The sequence below is a fragment of the Danio aesculapii genome, chromosome 9, assembly GCF_903798145.1.
Source record: "Danio aesculapii chromosome 9, fDanAes4.1, whole genome shotgun sequence".
Taxonomy (NCBI): domain Eukaryota; kingdom Metazoa; phylum Chordata; class Actinopteri; order Cypriniformes; family Danionidae; genus Danio; species Danio aesculapii.
In genome coordinates this window covers 17,127,518-17,152,689 of record NC_079443.1, presented here as the reverse complement: position 1 = coordinate 17,152,689, position 25,172 = coordinate 17,127,518, and the positions used below count along the sequence as shown (strand labels likewise).

The 25,172-nt window shown below is 39.3% G+C and overlaps 2 protein-coding genes across 2 annotated transcripts; one reads left to right on the top strand and one right to left on the bottom strand.

Annotated features, from left to right (window-relative positions):
- Positions 1-1,179: 1,179 nt before the first annotated feature.
- On the top strand, positions 1,180-8,572 carry ecrg4a (ECRG4 augurin precursor a). Its single transcript, XM_056464908.1, has 4 exons — positions 1,180-1,338; positions 4,155-4,199; positions 4,411-4,574; positions 8,173-8,572. The coding sequence occupies exons 1-4, from the start codon at positions 1,269-1,271 to the stop codon at positions 8,320-8,322; spliced, it is 429 nt and encodes a 142-aa protein (XP_056320883.1). The 5' UTR covers positions 1,180-1,268; the 3' UTR covers positions 8,323-8,572.
- Positions 8,573-16,927: 8,355 nt separating this feature from the next.
- LOC130234619 (UDP-glucuronic acid decarboxylase 1-like) lies at positions 16,928-24,551 on the bottom strand. Its single transcript, XM_056464861.1, has 4 exons — positions 24,471-24,551; positions 22,203-22,260; positions 22,014-22,117; positions 16,928-17,059 (listed from the first exon to the last, which is right to left on the bottom strand). Exons 1-4 carry the CDS (start codon positions 24,501-24,503, stop codon positions 16,928-16,930), a joined length of 327 nt encoding a protein of 108 aa, XP_056320836.1. The 5' UTR covers positions 24,504-24,551.
- Positions 24,552-25,172: the final 621 nt, after the last annotated feature.

Genomic DNA, 25,172 nt, shown 5'->3' with positions numbered 1-25,172 from the left:
TTTTGAAGAATGAGCTATCCATTTTGAGCAATTGACACACTTTTGCAGGTTATCAACTAGGTTTTGCAGTTTGTACTAATTGTTTTGAGAAATGCATTGTAGTATTGTGAGAAATGCACCAAAGCCACTGAGAAAAACTGTATTTTTTATCTAATAAGTGATAAAACTTTGACAGCCTGTAAAAACCCATTGAAATATAAAGGATTTGCACTATTTAAAGCTACAGAAGACTGAAGACATTGTGCAGAAGCTTTAAAGCTTGACATTTTAATGATTATTTAAAGACAATGTATATCTAGTAAACAAATGGTTATACCAGAGGTGTCCAATCTCGGTCCTGGAGGGTCGGTGTCCGGCAAAGTTTAGTTCCAACCCCAATCAGACACACCTGGGCTAGCTAATCAAGCTTTTACTAGGCTTTCTAGAAACATCCTTGCTGGTGTGTTGAGGCAAGTTGGAGCTAAAATCTGCAGGACACCGGACCTCCAGGAGCAAGTTTGGACACCCCTGGGTTATACCATGGGAAACAACAACAAAATCTCACAGCAATTCGTAACTTTTTTGATTTAGTGGCTAATCTGTATGAATTTGTACAATGCTTATCACCCAATGACGGTTGGGTTTAGGGGCTTTAGGGGCAGGGTTGGGGTTTAGGGGTTTAGGGGCAGGGTTGGGTGCCTCCTGTTAAAAATCTTACATTTTTGTATGACTGAACTAACAAAAATTAAAATAGTTATGTTTCCTCACGAGATCAGGCTGGAAAAAAAGACATTTGTTGGGAGAATGCATATGTAAAAGTAATACAATCTATTACTTTCTTCCTTTTCTGATTTTTCCATCTCCCTTTGAGGACTGTTTTCAAAGAGATCTCTTAACCACCAATTATTTTCTCACTGCAGCTTATCTTCTAATCCTAAAAGCTAGAGAAAGCTCAAGTGTGGTCATTTAAAGTTCTTTCTAGCAGTTCATTTTCACTTTTCTTTTCAAACTTTTTTTGGAGGATAAAATGAATCCAGTTTCAGTATTAAGAAATGCAAGTCTGCTGAATGTGGAAAAGTACTCTCGTCGCACATGTGCGTTCGCTTAAATATACAAGCAGACAGACTCTTTCTGTTAGCCGACTTGGTTTACAGTAATTTGCCAGCTGCAGTTTCCGTTGAGAATGTTTGCGTGGGCTTCCCTCGGGCTCTCTCCTCCTCTCTGCACGTCTGCTTGCAGATCAACGGCTTTGTGCAAATCGACAGAGAAGAAGTAGAAGAGCAGAAATCATGCTTTCTGAGAAGTTTTACCTGCGTCTGCTCACACTTTTGACCTTACTGACAGCACTGGCTTTCACAGGTAATTTGTCTTTCTTTTTCTCATTCTTCTTTTGCTCTGTTTTTCTTTCAAAGGTATTTGGATAACTTGTGCTCCAGCTGTCTGAAGTATGAATGGGCAAGAATTAAAGGTGGGAGAAGACAGTAATTGTAACATCAGCAGAAATTAGTTATGGAATCATTGCAAACAACGCCTCCTGAAAGAGACGCCTACAACCCTTTGTTTATCACCTTTGTATACACTGTAAAAATGGCTGTGATTTTAAATTGCAAAAACGCTACAGTAAAAATACCATAACGTGATTAAAGTACGTTTCCTTAATATACAGTTGAAGTGAGAATTATTAGCCCCCCTGAATTATTAGCCCCCTTTTTATTTTTCCCCCAATTTCTGTTTAACGGAGAGAAGATTTTTTTCTAAACATAATAGTTTTAGTAACTCATCTCTAATAACTGATTTATTTGATCTTTGCCATGATGACAGTAAATAATATTTTACTAGATATTTTTCAAGACACTTCTATACAGCTTAAAGTGACATTTAAAGGCTTAACTAGGTTAATTAGGTCAACTAGGCAGGTTAGTGTACTTAGGCATTAGGCGACCATGTGAGAGTTGCAGAAAGCTAACTAATTAAGCTAACTAATTAACCGTTTCTATATTTTGTTATTCACAAGTGTTTTCTGTTTATATCTGGTTGTGAATTGCACTATGTGATGTTGATCTGTGCATTGTCGACTTTTGATGTTGAGAAATCAACTCAACAGTTTAACAAAGTGACTTTTGTTGACTTTTTAGCTGTTTGAAATAATATAATGTACTATTTTAATGTATTGTTTAAGTTTGTTAAATAACAGAAAATGTACTGGCAGTTTATACAAGGTTTTTGTTCCATAATATACAATTCCAACTCAGAATATTATATTACTTTAAACCTTTTAAAATTGTAATAAAAGTCACTTTTAACAAGGTTAAAAGTTGTAAGAAGAAAGATCAAGGTCCCATAATGCAATTTAAAAGCATAAATAAATGGGGGGAAAATAAAATAAAAACATACATCACAGAATACAGAAAACTGTTGTACAGTGTGCTTTTATAAAATGTATTGATAACCCCTTTTATAAAATTGGTTCCAATTTTAACTGCCTCACCCACAACCTAGATGAGTATATTGAACGCAAGCTTCCAGTCGCTTGATGTATCTTAAAGGTCCCGTGAAGTGCTTTGAAATTTGAGTTTTTATTTGATGTTTGACTGTCATGTTTGAATCTCAACGGAAACACGAAGAGAAGGTGGGACATAGTGTAGCTCCTCCTCCTTTTTAATAACAGCCAATAGTATCGTGTTTTATCACTGTTCTGCTAATGAGAGCTCAAGGGCATCAAATGATGACAGTAAATAATATTTGACTAGATATTTTTCAAGACACTTCTATACAGCTTAAAGTGACATTTAAAGGCCTAACTAGGTTAATTAGGTTAACTAGGCAGGTTAGGGTACTTGGGCATTGGGCGACCATGTGAGAGTTGCAGAAAGCTAACTAATTAACCGTTTCTGTATTCTGTTATTCACAAGTGTTTTCTGTTTATATCTGGTTGTATATGCACTATGTGATGTTGATCTGTGCATTGTCGACTTTTGATGTTGAGAAATCAACTCAACAGTTTAACAAAGTGACTTTTGTTGACTTTTTAGCTGTTTGAAATAATATAATGTACTATTTTAATGTATTGTTTAAGTTTGTTAAATAACAGAAAATGTACTGGCAGTTTATACAAGGTTATTGTTCCATAATATACAATTCCAACTCAGAATATTATATTACTTTAAACATTTTAAAATTGTTATAAAAGTCACTTTTAACAAGGTTAAAAGTTGTTGGAAGAAAGATCAAGGTCCCATAATGCAATTTAAAAGCATAAATAAATGGGGGGAAAATAAAATAAAAACATACATCACAGAATACAGAAAACTGTTGTACAGTGTGCTTTTATAAAATGTATTGATAACCACTTTTATAAAATTGGATCCAATTTTAACTGCCTCACCCACAACCTAGATGAGTATATTGAACGCAAGCTTCCAGTCGTTTGATGTATCTTAAAGGTCCCGTGAAGTGCTTTGAAATGTGAGTTTTATTTGATGTTTGACTGTCATGTTTGAATCTCAATGAAAACACGAAGAGAGGGTGGGACATAGTGTAGCTCCTCCTCCTTTTTTATAACAGCCAATAGTGTCGTGTTTTATCACTGTTCTGCAAATGAGAGCTCAAGTGCATCAAATGAAAAGCAAATGAGAAATATCTTGAAGGGGGCGGGGCATGTCAGATACTAGAGAGCATTTGATTGGTTATGATTTGATGAGAAATTGTAGTGTGAGGTGACGTGAATAAAACCGTTGATCCATTTAGGCGGAAGAAGCAAACTACAAGCTTCAGATGTTGGTATCAGTTTTATATCTTCTAAACATGAATTTTGTCACTGTTTTAGAGCATATTATCTTGTAGATTTAATTTAATTGGACCTTTAAAATCTTGAAAAAAAATCCTTGATAAATAATGACTCGATTCTCAAAATTTAATCTGTTTTTTTTTCTCAAAACATACAGACTTTATTCTCAAAATATTCATAATTTTTTTTATGAATTGAATGCCTATTCTCAACGTTTATTTATTTATTTTTGTACTATTGCTTAGCTGTAATATATTTTTTTCTTCAATTATCGCTTGGCCCTAATCTATTTCCATATATCCATTTGATTAGTCACAAAGATAAGTACGTTGAACAGAAAAGTGGCCAGTGAGTGGGTCTAATTATTATTTTTCAAACATTTTTTTAGATGTCGCAAGTGAGAGCAAGCTGGAAAAACTTTTGATGAAACGAGGTAACTTTCTTTTCCATTAACTTTTGAAGTGCGTGTCTGTTTTTATCACAAGAATTCACAGTTAAAATACACTTAAATTTTCCACAAATCATCTGACAACATCTCAATTCAATAGAAAAAAAAGGTTAACATATGTTTATTTTTGAAGATTACTTACTGTGCTTCTGATGTTAATAGACGTGCTGTGTACATTGACTCTGTCTTCCACTAGTGGACAGGGATGTAAAGCCGGCTGCAGTGGTGGCCGTTTCTCCCTCCAAAGCCAAACAGTTCCTGACCTCCCTGAAAAGGCCTAAAAGAAACCTTTGGGACCGCAGCCGGCCGGACGTCCAGCAGTGGATCCAGCAGTTCATGTACATGGGCTTTGATGAAGCTGTAAGTGTTTGTGTCAGCTCTTGAAAACTGAACTGAAAGAAACCAGTCTGTTCTGAACATAAGATACTAAAGGGTTCCAAATAATTTGAGGATCAGAAAGCTACTAACAACACTTTAATAAAAAAAAAGATAAGGGAAACATATTGCAGAATCGTAAACCTAGAAGTGGGTGACGCAGTGGCGCAGTAGGTAGTGCTGTCGCCTTACAGCAAGAAGGTCGCTGGTTCGAGACTCGGCTGGGTCAGTTGGTGTTTCTGTGTGGAGTTTGCATGTTCTCCCTGCGTTCGTGTGGGTTTCCTCCGGGTGCTCCGGTTTCCCCCACAGTCCAAAGACAGTACAGGTGAATTGGGTAGGCTAAATTGTTCGTAGTGTATGAGTGTCCGTAGTGTATGTACTGTATGAGTGAGTGTGTATGGATGTTTCCCAGAGATGGATTGCGGCTGGAAGGGCATCCGCTGCATAAAACATGTGCTGGATAAGTTGGCGGTTCATTCCGCTGTGGCGACCCCAGATTAATAAAGGGACTAAGCCGAAAAGAAAATGAATGAATAAACCTAGAGGTGTTAAAGAACATACAGATATGTTGCTACATAAGTACAGTTTTGAAATTTGTTGACTTTAGCTTATACAAAGATAACCACCTTGCAGTGTTTAGGAAGCATTGATTTATGTTTTCTGTATACATTACTTTCAGGGGGTTTTAAAATAACCTCCCTGGAAAAAATATGAAAATAACTTTCAAAAACTCACTTCTTTTCGTTATTAAAGAAATTCCAAAATACAAACAAACAAACAATGAATCCATCAATCAAACAACAATGTTTACAAAAATTACCAAAAGAAAAATCTGTTTGAGGAAGAGCTGATTGGTCATAGCAATATCCAGTTTGCAAATGGTTCATTATGGTTCTTTAAAGTCTGTCAAAGCAGTTTGAATCATTCATTTTCACAAATAGTTAAAATAGAATAGTAATGCCCAGATTTGTTTTGGATAGTGCTTAATATAAGTCATTCTTTCAGCAATGTTTATGAAATATCAGTATTTTAGTATGATGTTCACACTTTGTTTATCAGTGGTAATATGCATGAGTAAACCATATTTTATAGATGGTTTAACAATCAATGCAATCAGATGGACTATACTATTATATAATGTATAATAAATATATAACTCGATAAATATATAACTCGAGTACTAATAATTATTATATACTGTATTACTAAAATTCATTCATTCATTAATTTTCTTTTTCGGCTTAGTGCCTTAATTAATCAGCGGAATGAACCGCCAACTTATCAAGCACATGTTTTACGCAGCGGATGCCCTTCCAGCTGCAACCCATCACTGGGAAACATCCATACAGACACTCATCCACACATTTACACTACGAACAATTTAGCATACCCAATTCACCTGTACCGCATGTATTTGGACTTGTGGGGGAAACCGGAGCACCCGGAAGAAACCCACGCCAAGATAGGGAGAACATGCAAACTCCACACAGAAATGCCAACTGACCCAGCTAAGACTCGAACCAGTGACCTTCATGCTGTGAGGCGAACGTGCTACCCACTGCGCCATAATACTATAATGTTAATTATAATAATTTTAAATTGTGTCAATTTCCATAAGGGGACAATGATTGGATGCTTTATGCAATGTTGTTTCTGTTTGTTTCTCGGTTTGTTTTTGAAATAGTGTTTGTGAAAATTGCTGTAAGCTTTGATTTTTCAGTCCTCTGTCTGGAGGGTTTGATGTTTTGGAAGGAGGTGGGCCTCGAAGTGAAAGAAGTTGAGAACCCCTGACTTGAAGTACCCTAGAAACCCCCTAGAATCTACTCATTTTAGCAACAACCAAGATATATTCATATATGCAGACTTATTTCGAAGGTCAAGCTTTTCTTAAAGCTACTTCAAACTTTTATGCTAGGCTTTCTAAAGCCAACATCAAAGTTTGTCTTCAAACTTTGCCACCAAGTTGTGTTATCCTTGTTTAATTTTCATTTTTGTTCACGCATTAGCTATGTTTCCATCAAAAGAAACTGGAATATCACATAAAACATTTGTGAATAAAGCACCGTTGCGCATCCAATGAGTCAAAGAGAACAAAATCTAGACTTTCAGGTTCACTGGAACCAAAAATTAAAATGCTATTTGTTGCGGTAGGAGAAGCAAATGTGGGCATTTTTTGTGATATAATGAAGTCCCGGGAGAGAGCCCTGAGCTCAGAATATCCTTGAGCCTGGGGCTCCCTCCCGTTTGAAGGCGAGAAGAGAGTTTGAGCTCAGGTAGGTCTCGAGAACTCCCCTGCTTGTGAACATGCTGAGATATATCTGGCTAAGAGTTGTCTTAAGATGCTATTTTGGAGTAGTCAATTTACTTATGGTGTATGTCTTTAGACGGTGGGATGAAACCGGGAAACCCAGGAAAAACCCACGTGAACATGGGAAGAACATGCAAACTGAACCGCCCACCGGCTCGGTAAGGGGCCGAACCAGCGGCGTTCTTGCTGTGAGGCAACAGTGCTTACCACTGGGCCGCCCTATCAGAGAAGAGGAGTAGGGGTGGAAGGGAGGATTCTTCAAGATGAAGATGACTGGAGTGAAAAGCTCTGGTTATTTATAATGTGTCAGTATTCATCTCTGGAGGTAATAAAACCGAACCATTTGAATGACGGACTTTTTGGCTAAAGAATTTTAGAATGACCTAAACAACATTTTAGATGTTTTACAATGTAGTCGACCTGCTGTTTTGTCCATTAATGTCGTCGCGCTGAGCCACTTTTCGTTATCATGTGATCTGTTAGAACACAAATCACATGACTTTTGTTGATGCGCATGCTTGATTTTAATGTGTTTCTATTGTAGTTTATGCACATTTTTTCTTATAAGATAAAAAGTTTATCCTACTCATACAATTTTTATGCACAATTTCAAAACTCAGGTTCATCTTGGCGTTTCCATTAAGCAGTTTAATGTGATATTCCAGAATTTGCATAAAAATATGTGGATAACCTATACAGTGGGGGAAATAAGTATTGAACACGTCATGATTTTCTCTTGAATAATATTTCTAAAGGATCTGTTGACAGGGAGTTGAAACAGATTTTGGTCATAACCCAAACAATACAAACATAAACAAAGATAAAAAAAAAATGAAAAATTAGTTATGTGTAATAATGGAATGACACAAGGATAATGTACTGAAATGTATTTAATGACGAAGGGTAGAGGGTTGCTGAATAACTACTGAGAGATTTGAGCTGCTGTCTGGGCTTTCACTGCCTTTCTACACCTCTCTTTCTTCATGTGTTCAATACTTTTCCCTGCATAATTTTATTTTTATACACATAACTTCATTTGTAAACTAATTAGCTTTGTTTTCCTTGCATATGTGGATTTATTTGGTTGTTACCAACATCTAGTGAAAATATCAAGTCAATAGCACCTTTAGAAATGTGTTTTCTCATCAATGGTGACGTGTTCAATACTTACTTCCGTCACTGTGGCTATTGAAATGAAAAAAGCTGACTAATACATGAAAATTCTTACACACAGTACCTTTAATGCATGAAGCTCCTTTTCTCCATTTCCCTCAGAGACTGGAGACAGATCTGGCGTACTGGATGGATCAGCACCGCTCCAGTGATCAGGGTCGCCAGCATCACTATGATGAAAACGCTGCACTGGGGCCTCGGGGAGCTGCTTCATACAGACACGGGGCAAATGTCAACTATGACTACTACTAGAACGGTCCATTCAACCAGAAACACGTCACTGATGCCAACAAGATGATTCTCTGCTCTGATTTACTGCACAGTGATCTCAGCTTGCTTCTTTCTTTCTTCCTCTTTAGTTTGTGCTTCCTTTTGTAAATGGAAATAAAAGGGGGACATGTATTTTTAATGGAACAGTTAAGGATTCACATCTTCATCATTTACGTAATAAAATAAATTGCAATTCCTAGAAAAAAAATGTAATAAACGTGACTCATTCATACCTTTGTGTGATGAAAAGCATGAAATTATCAGTCATTATAGTTAATCTGGTTCTCCGCTATAGATTTAAGAGCTCAACAGCTTTGGTATTCATAGACTTTCTTTATACTGAAAGAATGGCAGGATGATGAAACAATTCTGTACCTTGTTTTATAACTTCAAGTTTAAATATGTTTAACTTTAAGTGCTACCTGTTTTATAATAACGTGTAAAAAACAGATTGTTTTTAAAGTAAATTAATCTTTTTTTTTTAAACTACAAACTAAAATGACTGTAAAAGTAGAAATGTTTCTTGAGGGCCAAGTCAGCTTATTAAATAAATACTGTATTTTGATAAAAAAAAAATGCAGCCTTTATAATACTTTAAATAAATAAAATTAATATAATTATATACATATAGTTATATATATGTGGAATGTTGAGATCGCAGGACCATGTGACTTTACTGAGTGGATTCACCTGTGGACCGCTTATGATGAGACTCTTTAAAAAAGGTGTGCGGGAAAAAGACTCGAGCTCCGAGGTGGTGAGTTGTGGGTTCTGCTGAGCTGTCTCTAGGGGGCAATATGCCCTCCGGAGATGAAGATAGTTAGCTAGACAGGGCTTCCTATGTGAGATAGTTGAGTTAGGGGGGGATAATAAATGTTTAGCTGCCCACTACCTCGGTTTAAGCCTCTCTTTTGACCCAGTCCTATGTTGGTGGGTAAACCGTGGAGTCTAGCCCCGCCTTCTCCACATTTTATGAATGAACCGACTGAGTATCCTGGCCACGCCTCCTAGCAGCGGACGGACGAATCTTACAACGGGCCTGTGTGATCGTGGACGTGCGCCCTGTCCTGCTCCGTGGGATAACGCTGGTTCCTTTCTCCTTGGCTGGGTCTCAAAGGCTGTGTGAAGGGAAGTAGTTTTAAACCTTTATTTGTGTTTATTCCTGTTGTACGTGGACTGTGTTTGTGTGCATGAAAGGCGATTAGTGCGGGAGGCGGGTGAGGGGGATACATGATTATAGGGGATGCGCCTTAATTTTGTGTGCAGTGTAGATTGAGGTGTTGGGTGCTATTTGAAACACTGTTGTAGTGATGTGGTGAACTCACTGTGTGTAAAGAAAGGGGCGTGATAATCGCGTGTAGTCTATGACGTCTGTATTTCTCGCCCTGGTACCCGCATCTAAATGGCCCTTGTTCTTAAAGTAAATAAAGTATTTCTCTTTTGTACATTATTGCGTGTGTGGTGTTTTTCTGACGGACATAAATGTCAATAAGGTTCATTACACTGGCGGCAGCGGTGGGGATAAGCAGTAAATTGATTATTTGAAAACTTATTGACATTTTTGTTCAGTGTCCGTCAGGATGTCAGAACCACAGTCGGAAGGTGCGAGCGGCAGTAACACCGTGCCTGTATTAAATGGTGACATTCCCGTGCAGATGAATGCTGCACCCCGTCCTGTTTTTATGCCCGAGACATTCACAGGGACAGGGCGCGAATGGTCAGATTGGGCAGATCAGTTTGAGATGGCTGCGGGGATAAATGGGTGGGATGATGAACTTAAATTAAAGTTTATGTCCCTGTTGCTTTCCGGTCGTGCGCGAGATCTTTATTGTGGGTTGCCTGATGAAGCTCGGCGAAATTTTTCACAATTAAAGTCAGCAATGAGCAAATGCTTAGAGCCGTGTGAAAGTGCTGATTGGAATCGAGTAAGCTTTTCTTCTCGTAAGAGGCAGCCGACTGAAACGGCACGGGAGTTTGGTAACTCCCTAAGACGCCTAATTATGAAAGCATACCCCTCTGTAGATAGCACTACGAGAGATTTATTGGCTCGAGATCATTTTATCGCCAACATAGACAGCGCTGATACACGAATTCATTTGCGCAGTGTTAAGCCAGCCACTTTAGAGGGCGCAATTAACCTGGTGTCCGAATTGGAGTTAATTAGAGACCTTGAAAGAAACGCAGCCCCCCCGAATGCGAAAGTTTGTGGCGTTATAAATGAAAGTATGGGAACTGTAAGAGATGGGCAAATGCAAGCGTTAGTAACTATGGTAGAAGGGCTGCGACAAGAAGTTAAAAATCTGCAGAGCACAGTTAAAATGCTACAAGATCTGACACTGACTGAGTCCTCTAGGCCAGTTTCACAGAGTGACAGCGTATTTAATCGGCGTGATACGAGAACCTTTAAAACTGACAATGCCCGAGGGGATCAGCAGAAGACTGAGGCTTGCTGGGAGTGTGGTTGTACTCGTCACTTTAAGAAAGATTGTCCATACGTGTCGGGAAACGGGAAGGGGCGGGCGCGGTAGACCAAGTGCCCGCCCCTCTTCGTACTGCGTCTATGATGGGAGAGGTAAAGGAGCCACAGTCGGGAACAACAGGGGTTTATTTGGTTGGCAAGGTTGGGGGGGTGCATACACGCCTTTTAATTGATACAGGAGCACAAGTATCAATTGTACCCAAACAGTTCTGGGTGGAAGCGACAGGTGGAGGAACTGATTTAAAGCAGTATAATGGCAGTTTGTCAGTGGCCAATGGGGATAAGATGTAGTGGGCAGATGGACAACAACCTGTCAATTTGACTCTTTGGCTGTAGTAACTGATTTTGTAGTGGCAGATATTAGTTCTGGAGAGGTGTTATTGGGGAGTGATTTTTTATTAAAATTTGGGGCTAAAATAGACCTGAATGAATTATGCTGTTATTTGATGGGAAAAAAAATTTCTTTACAGTTACAAGCGGATTTTGCAGTCTCATCACTGCCAGTGGTAGTTCGTGGAGATACCCGGATACCCCCACGCAGTGAAGTATTAATTCAGGGTTCAGTTGAGGGAGCACCATCAGGAAAAATAATAGGTATGTTGGAGCCCGGCCATTCTTTATCCCGTCATTGTGATGTGTTGGTAGCATGTGTAGTATGCTCAGTGACTGCTGCAATTATGCCAGTTCGAGTGATTAACGTAACTGAAGAGGCCCACACTCTTCATGACTGTATGAAAATTGGGATCCTGTCTACAAATATTGAGGTGGGGGAAGGGGCAGAAGAAGTAGAGCAGGAAAAGTATGTTGGGGCTTCGTGGTCGGCGGGCGCCCTGATCTCCCATTTTGGATTGGACACAAGGGGGTTCAGTGCGGTTCAGATGCATGTAATTCGAGAGGTATTAGAGTGCTATAAAGAACTTTTTAGCACTGGGGATACTGATTTGGGTAGAACAAAATTAGTCAATCACCAAATTGATACAGGGGCTGCCCCACCAATTAAGATTGCTCCCCGTCGTGTTCCCCTTCATTTGCAGCAGGAAGTGACAGACCATATAACGCAGATGTTAGATAATGGGATCATTCAGCCTTCCTGTAGCCCCTGGGCTGCCCCAGTGGTACCAGTTAGAAAAAAAGACGGTAGTCTACGTTTTTGTATCGACTATAGGAAGCTTAATGAGGTAACCCAGAAAGATGCTTACCCCCTTCCTAGGATAGATGATGCCCTAGATAGTCTAGCCAAGGCTAGATGGTTTTCCACACTTGATTTAGCAAGTGGTTATTGGCAGGTGGAGATCGATTCAAAGGATAAACCAAAAACAGCTTTTATAACACGACAAGGCCTATTTGAATTTAATGTTTTAAGTTATGGCTTATGTAACTCTCCTTCTACTTTCCAAAGATTAATGGATCTTGTTTTAGCAGATCTTCAGTGGACCACTTGTTTGGTATATCTGGATGATATTATTGTCTTTGGAAAAACATTCCAAGAACATCTAGGGCGTTTGGAACAAGTTTTAGGAAGTTACATGAGGCGAATTTAAAGGTGAAACCATCTAAATGCAATTTATTTGCAAAGCAGGTGTCTTATTTAGGGCACATAATTTCATCTGAAGGGGTTAAGGCGGACCCTTCAAAGATTGAAGCAGTTAGGGGGTGGCCAGTCCCAAGAAATCAGACTGAGGTGCGTGCGTTTTTGGGCTTAGCCTCATACTACCGTCGCTTTATAAAGAGTTTTGCTGAAATTGCTCGTCCACTCCATCAATTGACCGAAAAAGGGCGAAAATTTCATTGGGGAGATGACTGTCAACGAGCATTTGTGGCCCTTAAGTCATGCCTTATATCAGCACCAGTTTTAGCATACCCAGATCCTGCAAAACAATTTATATTGGATACAGATGCTTCTGAGGTGGGAATTGGGGCTGTGTTGTCCCAAGCAGACGGAGGGGTAGAGCGAGTAGTAGCTTATGCAAGCCGGTCCCTTACAAAGCAAGAACGTAAATATGCAACAACAAAAAAGGAGTTATTGAGTATGGTAACATTTACAAAACATTTCAAACATTATCTTTTAGGTGCAGAGTTTGTGTTGCGTACGGATCATAATTCTTTGAGATGGCTACATAATTTTCAAGGAATCGAAGGACAGCTTGCTCGGTGGTTGGAACAGCTAGCAAATTTTCAATATAAGATTGTTCATAATCCAGGTAAGCAGCATGCAAATGCCGATGCCTTATCGAGGCTGCCAGCCTTGAACTTTGTTTCAGATGAGATGGTGGATCAGGGTGATAAGGTGGGTTCAGAGTCTTGCCCTGTTAGAATTGTGCATGTGACTGGTTTGACTCCAGAAACACTGTCTACAGAAAGTGTGGAAGATGACCTGATTAAGTTACAAAAGGAGGACCAGGAGCTAAGTCAGGTGTTGCAATTACTAACGACTTTGGAAGATCGTGGGCAACTTAGAAACCATGCAGAGGTGCAAAAATTTGCAGTAGTGTGGGATCAGCTTCAGGTACAGGACCAATTATTGGTTCGTATTCCTCCACAAAATTCAGATGCAGCTGGTAAAGTGCAGGTGGTGCTTCGGAAGTGTTTGGTACCAAAAGTTCTTACAATGTTGCATAATACAGCTACTGGGGGCCATTTAGGAGTACAAAAACTGCAAGGAAAAGTTAAAGATCGTTTTTACTGGCCAGGTTGGTTTGCAGATGTAAGAAGATGGCGTAGTGGGTGTTTAGAGTGTGCCTCACGAAAGCTTCCATCTCGTAGTCCTCGAGCGCCACTGTGTCCTTCATTTGCTTCTCGCCCTTATGAACGTATTGCTTTGGATATATTGGGACCACTCCCTGAAACGAGGGACAAAAATCGGTATATTTTGGTGGTAGGCGATTACTTTTCAAAATGGACTGAAGAATTTCCTCTACCAAATCAAGAAGCACAGTCTATAGCTAAAGTCTTAGTTGAGGAGTGGGTGTGCCGTTATGGTGTCCCTCGAAGTCTTCATTCTGACCAGGGGCGAAATTTGAGTCTTTTCTTTTTCAGGAAGTTTGTAGGTTATTGGAGATCAATAAAACCCGTACGACCCCTTACCATCCTCAGTCAGATGGACTTATTGAGCGTTTTAATAGGACTTTGCTATCCATGTTATCACTTTTTGTGGATAATAATCAACAAAATTGGGATTTGTTGCTGCCGTATGTCATGATGGCTTATCGTAGCAGTGTTCATGCAACCACTGCATTTACACCTTATAAAGTGGTGTTTGGGAGGGAAATGGTACTGCCTGTTGACATTATGTTGAACATGAATTTTGAAGAGGCGTTTGATTCTCCTAATGAGTTTGTACAACGAATGGCAGAGACTTTGTCTACAGTTGTAGAAGCAGTACAGCAACATCAGTTACAGGCTTCTTCTCAGCAGAAAAAGCTGTTTGATTTCAGGGCTCAAGTACAATATTATTCAGTGGGGGAGCTTGTTTGGGTCCGGAACAGGGCTAAGAAAAAGGGTGTGTGTTTTAAGTTACAGCGTAATTATAAGGGCCCTTTTAAAGTGATAGAGCGACTGTCTGATGTGTTGTATCAAATTCAGCCAATAAAGGGGGGTGCGACGGTAGTGGTTCATTACAATCGTTTAAAACCATGTGTGTCTCAATTTATTTCAGAGCGGTTGGGGGAGGCTAACGGCTCTGGACAATCACCACTACAAACATTGGTTGATCAAGCCACCCTTCTTAACCCCTCCCTGGAGGTATCTGAGGGGGGACCGAATACAGAGGGACAGTGCATCTCTGTGAGGAATGCTGACGTGGGTCATCAACCAAATTCACCATTTCAGTTGGTGTCACAGACTGAGTCCTCGTTGGAATTGACAAGCGTACCAGTAAATGATAGTGGAGATGATGGGAGAGCGGCTGCAGTGCCGAGTGCAGAGAATGCTCGCCCTGTGCGACTGAAGAAATTACCAGCATGGGCTAAAGATTATCATCTTCACTCGAGGACGAGTTCTTCTGAAGAAGGAGGGAATAGTGTGGAATGTTGAGATCGCAGGACCATGTGACTTTACTGAGTGGATTCACCTGTGGACCGCTTATGATGAGACTCTTTAAAAAGGTGTGCGGGAAAAAGACTCGAGCTCCGAGGTGGTGAGTTGTGGGTTCTGCTGAGCTGTCTCTAGGGGGCAATATGCCCTCCGAAGATGAAGATAGTTAGCTAGACAGGGCTTCCTATGTGAGATAGTTGAGTTAGGGGGGGATAATAAATGTTTAGCTGCCCACTACCTCGGTTTAAGCCTCTCTTTTGACCCAGTCCTATGTTGGTGGGTAAACCGTGGAGTCTAGCCCCGCCTTCTCCACATTTTATGAATGAACCGACTGAGCATCCTGGCCACGCCTCCTAGCAGCGGACGGACGAATCTTACAACGGGCCTGTGTGATCGTGGACGTGCGCCCTGTCCTGCTCCGTGGGATAACGCTGGTTCCTTTCTCCTTAGCTGGTTCTCAAAGGCTGTGTGAAGGGAAGTAGTTTTAAACCTTTATTTGTGTTTATTCCTGTTGTACGTGGACTGTGTTTGTGTGCGTGAAAGGCGATTAGTGCGGGAGGCGGGTGAGGGGGATACATGATTATAGGGGATGCGCCTTAATTTTGTGTGCAGTGTAGATTGAGGTGTTGGGTGCTATTTGAAACACTGTTGTAGTGATGTGGTGAACTCACTGTGTGTAAAGAAAGGGGCGTGATAATCGCGTGTAGTCTATGACGTCTGTATTTCTCGCCCTGGTACCCGCATCTAAATGGCCCTTGTTCTTAAAGTAAATAAAGTATTTTTCTTTTGTACATTATTGCGTGTGTGGTGTTTTTCTGACGGACATAAATGTCAATAAGGTTCATTACATATATATACATATACCTGACAAAAGTTTTGTCGCCTTCAAGTATTAGGAACAACAAATAATAACTTGACTTCTAGTAGATCATTTGGTATTAGAAGTGGCTTATATGAAAGGCAAAGGCCTCTAAATTACTATTATTTTATCAAAATAAAATATGATCATGCCTTGATTTTTAATTATTTAATTAGGACAGTAAGGTCTGACTATGCTTAGACAAAAGTCTTGTCATTTAACAGAAATAATGTCCAGTATAGAATATAAAGTCATTGTGCAGTGGAAACAGAATTAATATTGTGTATGACTCCAATGAGTTTGGAGGACTGCATCCAATCCATCGGTGCACTGACTCAAATAACTTATTAATAAAGTCATCTGGAATGGCAAAGAAAGCGTTCTTGCAGGAATGCCAAAAATCATCAAAAAATTTGGCTTCATCTTTAATGCCTCCTCTTTCATCCGTGTATATATATATATACTGTATATACACACACACACACACACACACGCACACACACACACACACACACAATGTATTTTTTTTTAAACTCAAAACATAATTTCCAAGTGTTCTTAGTTTTACAAAGGAAAAGCTAAGAAAAACAAGATTAAAAGGGGAATACAGTAAAAACTCACAGTAAATATTTTATTAAAATATTCTTTTCACCTGAAATCCATTATAAGATCAAAGTTCAGTATGAAGTTTCACAAGGTAACAACAGATTTTTGCTCAAAGTTGTCACAAAGATTAAAGCAGAAAGAAATATTTTCCAAAGCTTTTCTTTCATCCGTGTCCTCAGAACTGAGGTTTCCTGGCATCAAAACACACTTTAAATAATTCTCAATCTCTGACTTCCAAGATTTTCAACAGGTGTCCTTTAAAAAAAAAAACGAAAACATCTTTAGCTTCGATGATGATCCTAGAAAAAAAAAACTGATCACATCAATTAAAACAGCAGAGAATGTAAACATAACAAAAAACGCACATGAAGACCTAAGCTTGCTTTAAATAACAGACACACACACAGACAGACAGACGACTGACAAACCAAAGTGCAAGGCAAAGTCTGTAAATTGGATAATTTTGAGGCACATACGACTGAAAAACATCAGAAAAACTTCTCTTATCCCCCCTCTGCCAAAAAGACGTATCTGTTAGTGGGAGTTGGTAAAGTGGCTGCCGGATGTCTAAAGTCCTCCGTATCCAGCATCCCTGAGATGAAGCTGTGTCTTCAGTTGTGTCTGGGTCTTCCTTTCTTCATGCGGGCAGCTTGGGGTTTGGGGATGTACTGATTGTTGGCTTGATGCTCCAGCTCTCGGCTGAAGTACTGGATGGTTTTGTTCAAGCCTTCCTCCAGTGGGACCTCCAGACACACAAAAGACATCGTAGTGAATTGTTTGTATCGTTATATTATATCCAAGCACCAGTGTTGGGTAAGTTACTTCAAAATGTAATTAATTACCAATTACATAATTTACATCATTACAAATTAAGTTCCAATTACTTTTTATAAAAAAGTAACTTATTAATAAGTAATTTGATTACTTGACTAAATACGGAAAAACAAATAAACGTCTTGTTTATGCCAAATTTAAACCTTCTCACGAACAAAAATATTTAGTTTTTCCAATAATTTATTTTTATTTTCATCACATTTTGTTTTTACACACAAAATGGAAATGCAATTAAACCAAAAGGAATAAACAGCTTCAAAATTTGTTCTCTGTGTGGGCGGGAATTATACACGTCCCCTCTCCGCTGATTGGTTGACGAAACATCAAACCGTGCCATCATCAGCTGTTCCTCAGTTTTGCAAGGTTACCTTTTAACAACTAGAAAAGTGATCAATTTTTGGAGTATTAAGGAACTGACACTGATGCACAAGTCTTTCTTCTGTAGTTGTTCATCTTACAGTGCATCTGGAAAGTATTCATAGCGCTTCACTTTTTCCACATTTTTTTTTATTTTACAGCCTTATTGCAAAATGGATTAAATTTATTTATTTCCTCAAAATTCTACACACAATACCCCATAATGAAAATGTGAAAAAAAGATTTTTTGAAATTGTTGCAAATTTATTAAAAATAAAAAAACCCTGAAAAATCACATGTAACAAGTATTCACAGCCTTGCTGTGAAGCGCTAAATTGAGCTCAGATACATTCTGTTTGCACTGATCATTCTTGAGATGTTTCAGCAGCTTAATTGGAGTTCACCTGTAGTAAATTCAGTTCATTGGACATTATTTAAAAAGGCATACACCTGTCTATATAAGGTCCCAGGGTTGATGGTGCATGTCAAAGCACAAACCAAGCATGAAGAAAAAGGAATTGTCTGTAGACCTCCGAGACAGGATTGTCTCGAGGCACAAGGCTGGGGAAGGTTACAGAAAAAATTCTGCTGATCTGAAAGTTCCAATGAGCACAGTGGCCTCCATCATCCGTAAGTGGAAGATGTTTGGAACCACCAGGACTCTTCCTAGAGCTGGCCGGCCATTTAAGTGCCCGGGGGAGAAGGACCTTAGTCAGGGTGGTGATCAATAACTCGATGGTTACTATGTCTGAGCTCCAGCATTTTTCTGTGGAGAGAAGAAAACCTTACAGAAGAACAACTATCTGTGCAGCAATCAACGATCCATCCACTAATCAGGCCTGTATGGTAGAGTAACCAGACAGAAGCCACTCCTCTCCTGGAATTTATCAAAAGGCATCTGGAGGACTCTCAGACCATAAGAAACAAACTTCTCTGGTCTGATGAGACTAAAATTGAACTCTATGGAGTGAATGCCAGGCGTTACGTTAGGAGAAAACCAAGCACCGCTCATCACCAGGCAAATACCATACCTACAATGAAGCATGGTGGTGGCAGCATCATGCTGTGGAGATGTTTTTCAGCAGCAGGAACTGGAAGACTAGTCAGGATAGAGGGAAACATGAATGCAGTAATGTACAGAGACATCCTGAATGAAAATCTGCTTCAGAGTGCTCTTAACCTCAGACTGAGGCAACGGTTCATCTTCCAGAGGGACAATGACCCAAAGCACACCATCAAAATATCAATGGAGTGGCTTCACAACAACTTGGTGAATGTCCTTGAACGGCCCAGCCAGAGCACAGACCTAAATCCTATTGAATAGCAGCTGGCGAGATCTAAAAAAATGGCTGTGCACTGTCACTTCCCATCCAACCTGATAGAGTTTGAGAGGTACTGCAAAGAGGACTGGGCACAAATTCCCAAAGACAGTTGTGCCAAGGTTGTGGCATCATATTCAAAAAGACTTGAAGCTGTAATTGCTGCCAAAGGTGCATCAACAAAGTATTGAGCAAAGGCTGTGAATACTAATGTACATGTGATTTTTCAGGTTTTTGATTTTTAAAATCTTTTTTCACATTGTCATTATGGGGTATTGTGTGTAGAAGTTTGAGGAAATAAATGAATTTATTCTATTTTGGAATAAGGCTGTAACATAAAAAAATGTGGAAAAAAGTGAATCGCTATAAATACTTTCTAGATGCACTGTATGTACTTTATTAATACAATAGTGTGTATCGTTTGGTTATTATTCTTAAATGCAAGATATACCGCCAAGCTAAAAGTGCTGTTGTTTTAGTGATTAGAAGTACTCATTTGTGATGCCATTAAAAAAACATTGTCACATGAAATGGGCATGATGTAAAAAACTGGATACCTCATTTGTACTCTCCAAATGACTCACAATAGTGATAACAACAGCATGCCCAACCAATGGGTAAATTTTAATAGCCATTATAACATAAAATAGGAAGAGTGTTGCTAAGAACAGATAAAATATGTGAAATAACACTTGGAATAATAGAGTCAGAAAGATTATTTTTAGTATTTTTACAGTATTTTTACAGTATTTATAGTATCAAATGTCAATTTGTTTTTGATGAGGTTTGGATTTTTTCCAATGAATCTAAATTTCGCTTTAAATATAATGTTCTTGTTAGTCATTTAATCAGAATAATATAAGCTGAAAACAAATAAAAAAGTGACTTCTATAGCATTATTGTGCTGCGTAAGTGGTAAAGTATCTGCATCTAAAGTTAAACTAGATAATAAACGCAAAATTAAACTTAATAAAATTCAATTCAAACATAATATTCTGATCACAGAGGTGATCGACAACATGATAGTTGGATTCTGAAAATGGCAGCAGGTGGCAGCAAGTGATTGTATTACTAAACGATTCGTTTATTTAACCGATTCGTTTGAATCAATCACTCATTCATTAAGATTTGCTACTGAGATTGCGAATGACATAACATCATCATACTAAATGTTACGGATATGTAACATTACTCATCTTATTTAATTTATGGCTGTTGCATATATATTAGGCCTACACTAAAGTCGAGTCTGCTGGTCATTACAAATTTATTCGCTCCATGCTGTGCAATGTGACACAGTTTTACCACAGATTATGAGAGCTGCCCGCAAAATAAAAGAGATGACATGCTAAGATGCTTAGTATGATATAAAATAATATTTTTAATGCAAGCACATGTTGGCGAAGTTATGAGAAGCCCATAAATTGAGATGTTATTCTGCTGCACAAATGGAGGAACAGCTGATGATGGCACAGCGGTTTGGTCGACCAATCAGCTGAGAGGGAGCGTGTATAATTCCAGTCAAAACAGAAAACAAATTTTAAAGCTGTTTATCCTTTTGGTTTTTATCGCATTTCATTGTGTGTAAAAACAAAATGTGACTAAACAAAAATAAACAATGGGAAAAAATAAAATTTTGTTCGTGAGAAGGTTTAAATTTGATACAGATGAACCGTTTGTTAGATTTAGTCTTGAAAGCAAAAAAGAGGAAACCAATTATATGCTTTGTGCATGGACCCAGAATAACAAATGCTTTCATTTAACATTAAAAATGAACTTTTCTGAAGTTAAAACATGGCACCTTTTTGTTACATTTTACTTAGACGCATAACTTTAAATTGACCCTTCGCTAAGCCACACCCGAAAAACCGCCACACACCAATCGTGGCTTAGCAACCGTAGCTAAGCGCAGGAGCTCTGTCAAGCTTTCGAGCAAGGGAAACAAGCCAAAGGATAGTGCCTATTGGACTGTGTAAATCTGATACCCGGCATTCTAAAAGTTTGGACAGGTGGTGGGAATTTTTTTCCCTTTCCAAAACCTAAAACCCAAGGGGAGAAACACCAGCGTGGATCAAGCTCTGGTGAGGGGCGCTAAAAGAGCGTGGTTAGTTGGTTTTTGTTTTGATATTCCTGACACATTCAGTGATAGACGGCAAATACTCACACACTCTTACCGTAAAAAGATTTTAACGGTGTTTCCCGCAAAAATACAAAGCAGGTTATGTTTCCCAGCTGTTTTTTTTTTGCTCGATATTATGGGCACTGCACCATTTAAGCCCTCGCCATAGTAGTCATACTAATAGTAATTATATTTCCATCTGTTTCAAGCTACGAATATTTGGATTACATGTCAACAGATACTGTAGAGCAGGGGTGTCCAAACTCGGTCCTGGAGGGTCAGTGTCCTGCATATTTTAGTTCCAACCTCGATTGAACACCACCTGGACCAGCTAATCAAGCTGTTTTTAGGTATACTAGAAACTTCAGGCAGGTGTGTTGAAGGAAGTTGGAGCTAAACTATGCAGGACACCGGCCCTCCAGGACCGAGTTTGGACACCCCTGCTGTAGATTGTTATGGGTCATTGATGCTAATTTTTGGCACAAATCCATCAATTTCCCCTTTTGGCTGTTCTTTCTATGAATTAATTATATAGAGGCACTGTCCATGCGTGTTCCTCGGTGGTTAGTAATGCTATTTTTGGCTAAAAAAAGAGAAATCACAGTTAATTAGTTATTATTAGATTATTTTTAAATTTCTCCTCTCCTGCTGTGTATGAACTAAGCTGTTGAATGGTCAGCGAATCAGGTGGCTAGGCTAAGCTAGCTTCAATTTTGATAAAATATTTTCTAATCGGTTGCCTATTATGTCCTGAATACACCGCTGAAAATGCATACTGCAGTTTTTTTTATCTGGCTTTCTCTGATATCTCACCTGTTTCACCAAAAATGACTAATTATATCCCTGGCAGTGTCCTGGCGCATACATATTTAATGGACGTGCCAGGCACGAAAGCTTGACAGGTGTAATAACAGTAACTAAGGAGGGCGAGGTTTAGCGAAGGGTCAATTGTACATCCACAAAAACAGAATTTCCAAGTGTTCTTTTATTTTTTTTCCCACAGCTCACATATGTGTTAAATAAGTAAACTGTGCTCAGTAGTCATCAATAATAATCATCATCACCCACCACAGGTTCCCAGCCCAGCAGCAGTTTGGCCTTGCGGATGTCTGGCCGTCTCCTCTGTGGATCATCCTGCGCTTCTGGAAGGAACTGAATATGACTGCGGCTCGCTGAGGAGACAGGCAGTAGTGTGGTGTTCATTTAATCATTCATTATAAGACTCCACCACATTGATTTTATTATATTTCTACTGACCAACTAGACTCTTGATGAGCTGCGCAAACTCCAAGATGGTGTGTTCCTCTGGATTTCCCTGGAAGAGATCAGCAGGTCTTACTGCCACATTCATAGGGGATGCACACAGAGTGGGCACACTGGGCCAAGTAGTTCAGCCCAGTGAGAAGTGCTGATGGTTTAATTAAATGCAAGACTAAGGCAACACACAGGAATAAAGTAGGTATCACTGCAGACAAGAGACCTCCAAGTGGGAGAGTTACACAACAAGTAGGTTGGGGTTAGGGTTGTGGTAAGTGTAGATGTTAAAAAAACCAACAGATTACTGTGAGGTTGGGTTAGCATTGTGGTAGTTGTAGATGTTAATAACACATCTACAATAAAACGCGCGAACAGAAGAGCGAGGGTGAAGGTGTGCGCAAACTGGGAAGCAGGTATGAAGATGGTTGTGCGGTGGGTTTGGTGCACAACCATCTTCATACCTGCTTCAAAGTTCCGGGAGACAGAGCAATAAGGGAGGTGGGCGGGAGATGGGTCTGAAATATGGGAGAGTCCCAGGAAAAACAAGTGTTGGCAGGTATGGTGTAGACGTTAATAAAACCCAACAGGCTACTGTGAGGTTGGGTTTAGTGTTGATGTGGATGCTAATAAAACACAACAGGTTACTGTGAGGTTGGGTTTAGGGCTGGTGTAGGTGTAGATGTTAAAAAACCCAACAAGTTACTGTGAGGTTAGGATTAGGGTTGTGGTAGGTGTAGACGCTATTAAAACACATCAGGTTACTGTGAGGTTGGGTTTAGGGCTGGTGTAGGTGTAGATGTTAATAATACACAACAGGGTTTAGGGTTGGTGTAGATGTTAATAAAACACAACAGGTTACTGTGAGGTTGGGTTTAGGGCTGGTGTAGGTGTAGACGTTAGTAATACACAACAGGTTACTGTGAGGTTGGGTTTAGGGCTGGTGTAGATGTAGATGTTAAAAAAACACAACAGGTTACTGTGAGGTTGGGTTCAGGGCTGGTGTAAGTGTAGATGTTAATAAAACATAACAGGTTACTGTGAGGTTGGGTTTAGGGCTGGTGTAGATGTAGATGTTAATAAAAAAAACAGGTTACTGTGAGGTTGGGTTTAGGGCTGGTGTAGGTGTAGATGTTAATAAAACACAACAGGTTACTGTGAGGTTGGGTTTAGGGCTGGTGTAGGTGTAGATGTTAATAAAACACAACAGGTTACTGTGAGGTTGGGTTTAGGGCTGGTGTAGATGTAGATGTTAAAAAACACAGGTTACTGTGAGGTTGGGTTTAGGGCTGGTGTAGATGTAGATGTTAAAAAACACAACAGGTTACTGTGAGGTTGGGTTTAGGGCTGGTGTAGGTGTAGACGCTATTAAAACATATCAGGTTACTGTGAGGTTGGGTTTAGGGCTGGCGTAGGTGTAGATGTTAATAAAACACAACAGGTTACTGTGAGGTTGGGTTTAGGGCTGGTGTAGATGTAGATGTTAAAAAACACAGGTTACTGTGAGGTTGGGTTTAGGGCTGGTGTAGATGTAGATGTTAATAAAACACAACAGGTTACTGTGAGGTTGGGTTTAGGGCTGGTGTAGGTGTAGACGCTATTAAAACATATCAGGTTACTGTGAGGTTGGGTTTAGGGCTGGTGTAGGTGTAGACGCTATTAAAACATATCAGGTTACTGTGAGGTTGGGTTTGGGGCTGGCGTAGGTGTAGATGTTAATAAAACACAACAGGTTACTGTGAGGTTGGGTTTAGGGCTGGTGTAGGTGTAGACGTTAATAAAACACAACAGGCTACTGTGAGGTTGGGTCAGGATTGTGGTAGGTGTAGATGTTAATAAAACCGAACAGGTTACTGTGAGGGGTTAGGGTTGTGGTAGGTGTACATAATAAAACCCAACAGGTTACTGTGTGCAGTTTTTATTTGATATTTGACGCAATTTCAACTGAAACATGAAGACAGGGGGGACATAGAGTAGCTCCTCCCATTAAAAAAAAGGACTATAGTGTCTTGTTTTTTATCTGCTCTGCCACTGAGAGTGGTTGAGATCAAACGCATCAAATGCAAAGGAAATGAAAGTTTATGAGAAGTTATCATTCTATTTCTAAATATGACCACACTCTTATTTTAATGAATATAACTGTTTAATAAAGCGATTTTGTTTAACTGCACCAAAACATTTTCTATATTCACTGAGAAATTAATACATTTGTCACTACTACTCACTAGTATGCAACTTATCATGTTATAGTACAGTTCAAAAATGACTCACCAGGTTGACAGGGCTACTGATGTTACTGTTCATCAGCGACACCAGTCCATTCACCAGGTCACTGCAGGGATAAAACAAACAGACAGCTAAATTGGTGTTTGTGGCATCACAACAGCACAGTGAAGTGGAATGATGCAGAAATGATGACTTAATCCGAAGAGACGTGTAAATGAGCAAACATAAAATAAAATAATAAACTGCATAAAAACACACAAGGCCTTTGGCAATATGCAGATACGGTGGTATGAATCACAGTCACAGTTGATTTCATCTTCAGACAAGGGTACGTGAATTCCTTCAGTGTATGTTTGTGTGTGTGTGTGTGTGTGTGTGTGTGTGTGTGTGTGTGTGTGTGCGCGTGCGATCACAAACACAGTGGGGCAGCGAGATCTCAATAACACACCAGCACGATCAGGTTCAGAATTACACTTTCCAATCAGTGCATTATTTTCAGCACAGATCCAGTTCATACATTTGCAGACTTGGCAGTTAAGCAAAGATAAAAACCATTAAAAACTGTCTTGAATGCTGTCATCTACACTAAAGAATAAGATTTACATTATTAACGCTTCTATTTAAAAGCTAATTATTCTGCAGAAGCCTCATGGGGAATTGGTTTTATTCAAAAGGTGTAGTTTTTCCCCATCTTTTTGTTGTTCAAACTTAATTTAATCAAATAATACTGAATTATGGAGTTAATAA